At 41.9% G+C, this 9,686-nt stretch overlaps 1 protein-coding gene across 23 annotated transcripts in view; it reads left to right on the forward strand.

The window, feature by feature from the left end:
* LOC109464849 (autism susceptibility gene 2 protein-like) overlaps positions 1 to 9,686 on the forward strand; it is a 205,740-nt gene that overhangs the window by 73,304 nt on the left and 122,750 nt on the right. For 2 of the 23 annotated variants that reach the window (XM_019762039.1, XM_019762033.1), the window contains exon 1: positions 7,825 to 8,041. The exons of 18 other annotated variants lie outside the window; for them this stretch is intronic. In XM_019762039.1, coding sequence (XP_019617598.1) covers positions 7,949 to 8,041 — 93 coding nt within the window. In that variant the 5' untranslated portion in view covers positions 7,825 to 7,948. Of the gene's footprint in view, positions 1 to 2,610; positions 2,687 to 6,756; positions 6,946 to 7,242; positions 7,638 to 7,824; positions 8,042 to 9,686 lie in introns of those variants that run through there. 3 more of the 23 variants (XM_019762073.1, XM_019762066.1, XM_019762087.1) reach the window with 3 other exon arrangements.

The raw sequence follows: 9,686 nt of genomic DNA on the forward strand, positions 1-9,686 counted from the left end.
AAATACATAGCTCAAGATAACACACGGCTTATTCTTCCCCGCTTATCAATAATTCAGACATTGTAGCTTTTATTCTAGCAGGTGTTTCCAAAGATCTTAAACCCCCTTAATCCCCTGTAATCTGGGTGATCCACCCGTTATCACAGAAGGGATTAGTAAAGATGGCTCCAACCACCAGGGATAGGCACTCTCTTTATTTACTGATAATCCCTGGCTTAGTTGTCATCAAAAAGTGGGGATACATTATCAGCCTTCTGTGAGCACACAACCTAGCAGGACTGACTTCCTGACACGCACATAGATAAAATAGCAGTCTATGAAGAAGACACTACCAGATGTTTAGTTGTAAAGTTAGGGATAGTTTAGTTTTGTGTATGTCGTGTGTAGTTCTGTCACTTTGGCCTACGGACGCATGTGAGATGTAATTTTCTTTCGGTTCCTTGAGCATTACGTGATGATTCTTCTTGTGAAATTGCGTGTGACTGTTTAAATCCTTGAACGGTCAGTGTAATCATTTGTAATCTGTCTTTAGGACCACCTTTTTCTGCACATCACAAAAGGACGTTGTAACTTTCATAAAAAAAGATTGCTCAGGAAGATAGGCATCTTGTTTCCTTTTTCCCTTATTGATAAGGAAGAGCTTAATCCGTTTCTTCTTTCCCATCTCTTTATCCTTCATTCTTGTTCTGTCACAGACAAAAGTATACTGTGGCGGCTCTTGGTTCTTTGGCTGATTGCTTGTGGCATAGGATTATAGCCCTATGAATAACTTATACCTAACACAAAGCACTGTCATAAATACTTAATGGAATAGGGACTGGAGCTATTTTCTAATTTATCGTTCTTCCATGGGGGAAACGTTACGGTAACAGTCTGGCAGCAGAAATTTACAAGGGGGTGCTATAACTTCTCTAGATCAACATCATCCAGTTTATGACGGGATGTGCTGTTTTTTTACCAGCGGATTATTAACGACACGATTGGGGCAATCCGCTCGGGCGTAAGTCGTGTCGTGTGTGTGAATTTGTGGTGTGGATGGGCGGCGTGTTTATATTGCACTCCTGTTACGCCATATGGTTGTTTATTGTGACACATTTTGGCACGAACCTGGTCGAAAGTAACCAAGTAGTCAAGTACGAGCAACAATATCAACGGGTTTATTGCCCAGTACCCAATCACTCACTGACGTAATATACATGTTTAGCGACTGTGCTCGTAAATTCTGAAGTAATCTGAAGTAACCAGATGTCTACTGGCTGGGGTCACAGCAGTGTCCCGTGTATGTATCATGAAAAGGTGTCATATCTTTGTAAATCGCCCCAACTGCACGAACTATTTACCCTGGTATGATAAGTTTGTTTGAAGTTATAGTCCTTCTCTTTGTCGGGGTGTTTGGAGTGCTTGAGTACATGATGCAGTGATTAAAATTATCGCCACATATTTTTGTATCCATACTATCATATTAGTATTGTTGGGGAAATATCCCTTGCTGCGACTAGCTTTTTATTTTCCTCCCTTGCCCATTCTATTTGCCTTTGCAAACTGTTGCCATGTCATATGTAACAACATAGTCTTGTCTTACTGCTTGCTCCTTCAAAGGTACATTGTACACGTAGATGTTGTTAGTGGTTTAACTTTAAGTTGTACAAAGCTGTGTCTAAGGGTGCTGATACCGTCTTGAGAAGTCGTATCTGAAACCATCTACATTAGCTGGAGTGTTTTTCGCCGTGCTCAACAACGGAGAAGTGCCTGCGCAAATGCCGGCGCTGTGGGGTCGTCGCCCAAATGTTGTGGCGGAACACAATGGAGGCTATATCTCTACACTTATACAATCGTATTAAATCTCCTAATATCATGGCCGTTGCCAGGAGCGACAGGAGGGCCTGTAGATAAAACAGGCTCCCAGGTTGAGTTGGTGTTTGCCCGGCTCGCTGAGTGGACAGGTACGTGAGGACAGACCAAACCGTCAAACACGTAGCCCCGGCGACCGTCAAGAAAAAGAAGGTTGAAGGGCGGCCGGCAAATTTAAGAAAAGTTGACTTAACACACCTGTTACGAATAGTTATCATAGTAGTTCACCGTCGATTGTGTTGTCTGTCGACCACAGCCCTTTTATACATTAGTTTTCTCACAAGTTACAGCAACTTTTGTTAGTTTTGACTGGTTATCTATGAAAGGGATTGAAGAAACAAGGGAAATGGCTTGCTTCTCTGTGCTTGATTCAAGCACTTGTCCAGATGGTGTCATATATAAAGGAGTCTAGTCCACATACAGGTGTAAAATATGACAAGCCTACCTTTACAGAAGCACATTGAGCTAACAAGAATTTCAACAATTGTTCAGGTCCCTATTCACCTATCATGGCCATATCTAAACTACCTGTGGTAACCGGGGAGACCAGGTGTCGTGTGTACCTTGTCGGTCCTTATTGTGTTGACTGTGTGCTCTAGAATTGACAAGTCAGAGGCCCTATCCCCTCAGCTATCAGGGAGACATTATAAATCAATTACTGTTATACACACAGGTAGTGGTGGCCTGATAAGCAAAGATCTTCTCGATAACCACCAGGACCTGACCTGGGACATATTGATTGGCACAAAGAGTGGGTTGCAGTTGGGAGAATTTAGAGTGATTGTAGCATGTTACTGTCTCAGTGAGTACACCACAGTAGCTGGACAACAAGCAGGTAGGTTAGCACTGTTAATACTTTCCTTGTATACATTATTGTGAGCTCTGCTCTTAAAGCAACGTTTTACTTCATTTAGAAAGGGAAAGCATGCAGAAATGAGAAAAGGAAGTAGCATTGGTTTCAAGATAGATTGATATTAATGAGTAGAAGTGGCATTTATCTTTTGCACCAAGCATCTGTGCTCTCATGTAGTACTGTATTTACTCTAGAGTCTAGACATATATGCTATAAGCTTTGAAAAGTAAATTTCTTTCCAGTCGTTTTCAACTGTTCCAATTCTTGGAAGTGTCTAATATGTCCTTAGATGTCCTACTAGTACTAGTTGCATGTACTGGTATTTAATTATTGAAGAATCGTACAGTCATCCGCTCAATTCGTTCAATCAACCGCTGATAATTTGATAGCTTGGAGCGGTGCAGTCGTCACCTTTGATCAAAGCGGCACAATTGTTATTGATCTAGGAGACAAATTTAATCCATTTGGTCAATAGTCATGTAGTTCACTGTAGACGGGGTAGACAGTGTGCAAGCTGAAGTACCAGGGATACAGCATGCACCTATCATTGTTGTCAGGGGGTTAGGGGGAGGGGGTACGCAGGCATACCCACAGGTTGGAGTAGTGATATCTGTTAATTATTTGTTCGAGCCATTGTTTATTCATGAAATACTCAAATGGCTGCTTTTCATTGAGGTCATGAGGGTATAGGTAAGGAAAAATATAACAAGATACAGGCTACATGATTAAAGTCGTAAGATCCATAAACATGAAGTCTGTAAAGTCTGTAAGTAGCCCTATTCGTTGCTGCCTTTCAGGTAGGGATTGTTACTAGACTGCTATAGTGTAATGTGCTCATAAGGTGTTTTATGTACATTTGTGGTTGAAATGTCAGTCATTATGCTGAAGTTTTTGAGGTTTTATAGGTGGCATTAGGACACGACAGCCGCCTTTCTTACACACAGGCCCTGCTGATCAGGTGTAATGGATGTGAATTGTTGTGCCAGCAGTGTTCAATTATCCCAGCAGCCAAGTCGCCACCCACAGGACAGGGATCATCCCCGCACGTCACTTCCAATGACAAGTTCACACTCCTCAACATCTGTTTTAAATGCTTCCTACACAGACAGGCTGAACTGTAACCCCTGCACGCTGGTCGTCTGACATGGCTTTTGGTCTAACGTAGTGACCTTTGAACCAGCGTACTGAGAAAGACATCAGGAGGGGATTGTCACAGCAGACAGTATAACAAAGTTGGAAACTAACCAGAAATTTCTAGAACAGTTCCTATCAAGTGCCAGGTATTCACCTTGAACCATCCTAAACTTTGGCAGTTGTATAGGAAATGAATTTTTTTGGACTTCATTAATAGTACGTATATGATACATGGTCTAGTGACCTAGTTTTGAGAAGATGTCCTTTGACCTAGGAAGGTTACCTTTGACCCCAAGACCTGGTTGCCATGGCAGTGCTCAGCTTGTGTTCTTTATCAGTCTATCCATCTCGTCTGTCTTCTTTGTGTTTTGAACTCTGCATATTTTGTAACAAGCCAAGAAAGTCTTCTGTCCATTTGTATTATGTAAAGCAGACTTTGCACTTTGCTATTCTGACCTGTCACGATTTTTAAAGAGAACCACTTGCAGGTATTTTCAGTTACTTGGATTGATGTCTTCCTGTTGTGAAATGTGTCTCCATGTTCTGTCCATCATAATACTGCTATGCCCTGCACCAAGCGACCTCTCCTTGCCCTGAGGTATTTGGTCCTTTTGTATCTCGCTTCAGATTTCAGTGAATTCATGGTACTGTTGTCTGTGCTTTGGTTTTCTGGCTTACTGACTCCACATTTAGAGCAGACTGCCTCACCACATACATGTATACAGTGATGGCTCACTTAGTGTCTTAATTGTCCTGTTTATCTTTCCACCTGTGGGGTCTGAGTTGGTAAGATATAATATATATGTGACTGTAACATAACTCTTCTGATAAGTTATAATATCAGCTGTGACTGCGTTTTCTGAATCATCTCTCTGCTGCCTTCAGGGTGGTCTGATGTTTTGCTTTGGAAATATTATGTTTTGTTTATAGATACATCCCCAGGCTTTGTTTTTCAGCTTTTAATGATTTGTTTTAACTCACTGAGCAGAGGCAAGCCTTAACTGTTTTTATTGGTTTATCCTTAGGCACTTTTGAAGCAAAGGAAAGCTTTAAGTCAGCCTGGATCAAAGGACTATCAGACAGGAAAGTCATTTTGTAGAGGGAATGAATTATTCACATTCAATTTTTGTATCTTCTTGTTGTGGCTGTGGTATACATGTTGAAGATACCCAATTCAATTGTTAACATATTTTTAGGGATGGGTTGTTTACTAAGTATTACCTAAGAAGCTATTAATCAAATGATTTGTCACTATGATTAAATACAATAACATTGATATGTACAGAGGATGTTATTGCATGTATGCAATTGCATAGATAATACAGGTTGTACCTGTTCATTTAAATATCACATTGAAGCATATAGTACTGGCACGTTCTTTGATTGGCATCATCATGAATGATTCTGCAGTTCCTGGTTCTGCCAGTAGGAGGCCTCATGACTAGTTGATGTGTTGACTCAATAATGTCCACTGCAGTCTTGTCATGTGTAAAAACATAATTTTATTACCAGAAAGGTAATTGTCAGGCCTAGAAAAATATACTTCAGGTCAACATCTTTGATATCTGATGGAATAGACTCAAAATTCTTTGCCCAAGGGTGGTAACAATGTTGAAGATTGATTGCTGTTTAGTTATGCAACAATACATACTTTTATGTGGAAATTGTAAAGGTAGATTTTACCTCAATGTATGTTGGCACCAAATGATTATCCATTTCCAGGGGAAATTGTTGATTGGACTGCTCTTTGACCCCCTGCAGACCCTCGTCCCATTGCATACCTTGCACGTATGTAGCTATAAGGGCTCAACCGGCATCTCCAAAGGATTACCTTTGTGGTCCTGTTTGGGTTACAAGGCGGCTTAGGCCCACCCGCATAATCTGCTGTTGAGCTACACCAGGATCAAGAAGCTGGCAGGGGATTATGAGCCTTAGTTTCAGGGATTACCGATGTTGGGCCTGCTGTATAACAAAGAAACTATTCACTTTTATTCTCGTTTCTTCGGATATAGAAATGTCGTAACGAATCACTGACGTTAGAGCGTGGGTGGGTTTTGTAAATTCCAGACCAATTGGTCTGAAATGTATCATTTGCTCTGTCTTTTATGGGAAGATTAAGGTAAATTGTAAGGCATGCTTCTTCCTGTGCTGCCAGGTTGTGTGAAAGCCAGTTTAGGGCCCAGTTTATAAGGAAGGTCTTGGGCTGCGTGTAACAAGGTTTGAAGTGTCTTTGAATAGTACAGGTAACTCCGGAAACAGATGTGCTCCTAAACTCATTACTTAGCTGTATCAGTGGAGTAGGCCTGGCCAGAGGCATTGTAGTGATGTCGTTTTTTCATGATCATGCAGCACTGTTTTCTGCCTTTTACCATCTGTTGATGGCTCATGTTTTCTACAAAGTTGGCTCCTCTTAATCTAAATGTGAACCCCCTATATGGAGGCAAAGGTATTCCAAGAAAGGTGTAGTTTTATCTGGGACAAGTCTTCATAAGTCTTGAGTTTATTGTGAAATATTGGCACAGTTTCAGAGCGTATCGCTTTTGCTATATTTAAACATGCACTTTAAGTTCAGGATGTAGGTGTATGTATAACATTTCTGTGCCTTGAGCTAACAGACACGCCACAAAACCCTTCTCAAAACCCTTCTTAACCCTTTCCTTTTTTATGGGTGAAAATGCAATATTCCCTTCAATCCGAGAAAAACCTTAAAATGCCCATCTTGTGTGAAAACTTTTGCGCAGAGAAATGGCACTAAATGTCAAATGGGTAAGAAAAAAAGTATTTTTTACTGTACCTTGCTGAAAGCCAATAGAGAAGAAAAGAAAACCAAAAACACACAGTAGATATGACGGTTAAGTTTATGTTGAAGAAGACCCGAAACAGTATATGGCATTCCTCTGGCCAGGCTTGATCTATGTGTGTAGAGGCTTATCTTTCAGAGAAGAAAGTGTTTAGTGACTGTAGTGCAAACAGTGCGTACAGTCTATGCACACAGCCAGCGGTCGCTGCCCCGTTTCGTGTCAGTCATGTTAAATTGTGCGCCCAGAAAAAAAGGGGGGGTAGAGATCATAGCATAACTCCCGCTGCAACGACACGCCGGCAACAGGGTATGTTGGCACTCGATTGTTCGTCACCACGTTTAACAAACAGTTCGTTAGCTTGTAGTGGAGATGTTGTTAATTGTAGTGAAGGTGTTGAAGTTTGAGCATGTCTCTGGTCTCTTTTAGCGGCTGAAGTATGATGGATGTCGTCTGTCAACAGCCAGTCAGAGCCGTCCGCTGGTGTAGTACCTCGACAAGAGGCCTCTGTTTGGGCGGCAGTGACTGCACACATTGTCGCTGGCTTTCTTCTTCTGGGTCTGTTCCATACCGATGCAAAATTTATTCTGGCGGGCGTTAGTTTATGACTGTGTGGGGCGAGCACGGGCATGCTTCCACCACGAGATGGCAATTTGTTACCCCTTCCTGTCACATGCACGTCCGCACTTCACCTTCTCCCCTGGAGACTAATCTTTATGTTTGGTCGATATTTTCCTCGCTTGTTTGGCTGTTATTGTCAGTTTGCCCTTGCTTGCCTCTCCTGGCATCCCCGGCCTGACCTGCCCAATCATTCATTGCACTTGTCGTTGGAGTGAATTGTTCGGGCACTCCAGCGCCATCCTGGATGCTAATCTCGGTGTTTAGCTGCCACGTCTTTAAGGAAATCTGCGAGTTTTTCCCGCGAACGTGCTGTGTTTACACCGTATTCACCTCGGCCAGTGGGCAGTGGGACCCACATGCTGACCCGCTAAATTGATTTTGTGAGTATTGTCCGCTGCGTTTACATCCGCTGTTCTCAAGCAAGTGTCCATTCAGCTCGGCCCCTATAGAGCGTCAGCCGGCCGGAACATTGACATAGGCAAATTGCTTTTAAGGGCCTTGTGTATGTGTATGCCTGCTTTGTTTTGCGGATAATCGGATTGTGATCGGCAGGAAATCTGCGGTCAGATTTGTCTCCAGAGGTTCTTTCTGACAGCTCGGACTGAGGGATTTGACCAGTCCATCATTCTTTAGCTAAATCAGCCCGAAATAAGTTAGTTTTTTTTTTAAACAAACAGTGCAGTGTTGTAACATGGCGAAAGCTACCAGAGAGGACGGCAGAAGTGCCACACCTTTAGCACTAGGAGAAACACTACTCGGTGGAAAGCCTTTCCCAAGGGACAAGGTGTGTTTAGTTCTTGCATTAGATTTTAGCAATTGTTTATGTTACATATGTTATGCTGTCTCAAGTGGAATGCCTTGCCTAGCTTAGAACTAATGCCACCTTCTCCGCTCATAAGCTGTAGGAGTTTTACCTACCATAACCACCTGGCCCCCCTCCCCACCTGTGTTTCCTGTAGGTGAAATAAACTTGTGTGAAAATTGCACTGAAAGTTTGTAAAAGGTTTTTTGTTGTTAAATTCATCTCCATTGCTCAGGCAAATGTCTTTGCATTGTTCTAGTTGGTTTTTATTTTATTTTACCCCTTCCCTGTCCTTTCTGGTCTCTCCCTTACTGTAATATTGGAAAGTTCCACTGCTGTGTATACAGTAGGAAACATCAAGGCGAATATGCTCACGCCTGATACGCACCCAGTCTGTTTGATGAATGATAAGTTCATATTGATTTGTTGGTGGGCCAAAATGAAACTTTATCAATGTCACAAGTCAACCTTGTGACATTTTCCTCAAACAGATATTTCTGTTTCGTCCATAAACATTTCTCAGAACAGTTCTGTAGTCAGATCTTCATAATTGCTTGCCTTGTTTGCGACTTCATACTGAAAACAGCTTCATGGTAAGAATACACTTTAAAATCATATATGTTGCCATAGACTCAATAGTTGTAGACCACACATACTTCATAACAATCCTTACTTTCAACGTGGAGTATAAGTACCTCAAACAGCTTGGCTATTGCATAGTTCGGCGCTCCAGTACCATTAGAAAGACAAGTGTATGAAGGCTAGCAGGATATTGTTCTTGTAGCTGTTACAGTTCACAGGTTCATAGTGGAAGGAGAGCATAGAGGTTAACAGGATATTGTTCTCTAGCAGTTTTAAAACCAAGGTTCACAGAGAAGCAACCTGTGCCGTATGATTGAGTAACATAATGCGAGGGCACTCAAATGGCTTCGAGCACTCTATACAGTAGACGAGGGGGTGGTCTCAATGCCTTTATGTTGAGGTTTTATTCCTGTTGCTAAGTTATGGTAACTTAGCTGTCTTTGTTATCATTCAGAAAGACCAAAACAATTACTCGATGTTGCTAATAGAATGAATCAGTAGTATACAATTTCATCTAAACTAGGGGCAGAGCTTCTTGTATCTCTCCGTTAGGTTCTTGAGTTAGGGACATGAGTTGAGTCTTGTAAGTTGTAAGAGACTTTCACTAGTCCATTTTTGCTTAATGTTGAATTCTAACAAATGCGAGATATTCGTCTATGTAACTACTTGGTCTGATATCCTGAGGAATGAATAGTCCTTCCTCCCTTGCCCAATTTATCCTTCAGAAATAAGGACCCTGTTCATACCAGACTTACATTTAGCGGTTTCAACCGGTTTTTCAAAAACCCGGCTAAAACCCTTAGCGTTCATACCAGACTTTTGATAACCGGTTTTTAAAAAATCCTGTCCGGTGAATATCCAATTAATCGGCCATGACTGCAGTTTGAATAACCGTTCCTCCCGCTCTTCCGATTGTTGTCCTTGGCCTTCTTACTTGTATGCCGTCTTCAGTTTTTTTTTTTACCTTACTGCGGCACTGATCCTTTATCTTCAAGAAATCAGCCTCCTCCAACATTTTTGTTTCGGTAGAGCCCTCGCCGCCCCC

This window comes from Branchiostoma belcheri, unplaced genomic scaffold, assembly GCF_001625305.1.
Source record: "Branchiostoma belcheri isolate BF01 breed outbred unplaced genomic scaffold, Haploidv18h27 scaffold1, whole genome shotgun sequence".
Lineage (NCBI taxonomy): Eukaryota > Metazoa > Chordata > Leptocardii > Amphioxiformes > Branchiostomatidae > Branchiostoma > Branchiostoma belcheri.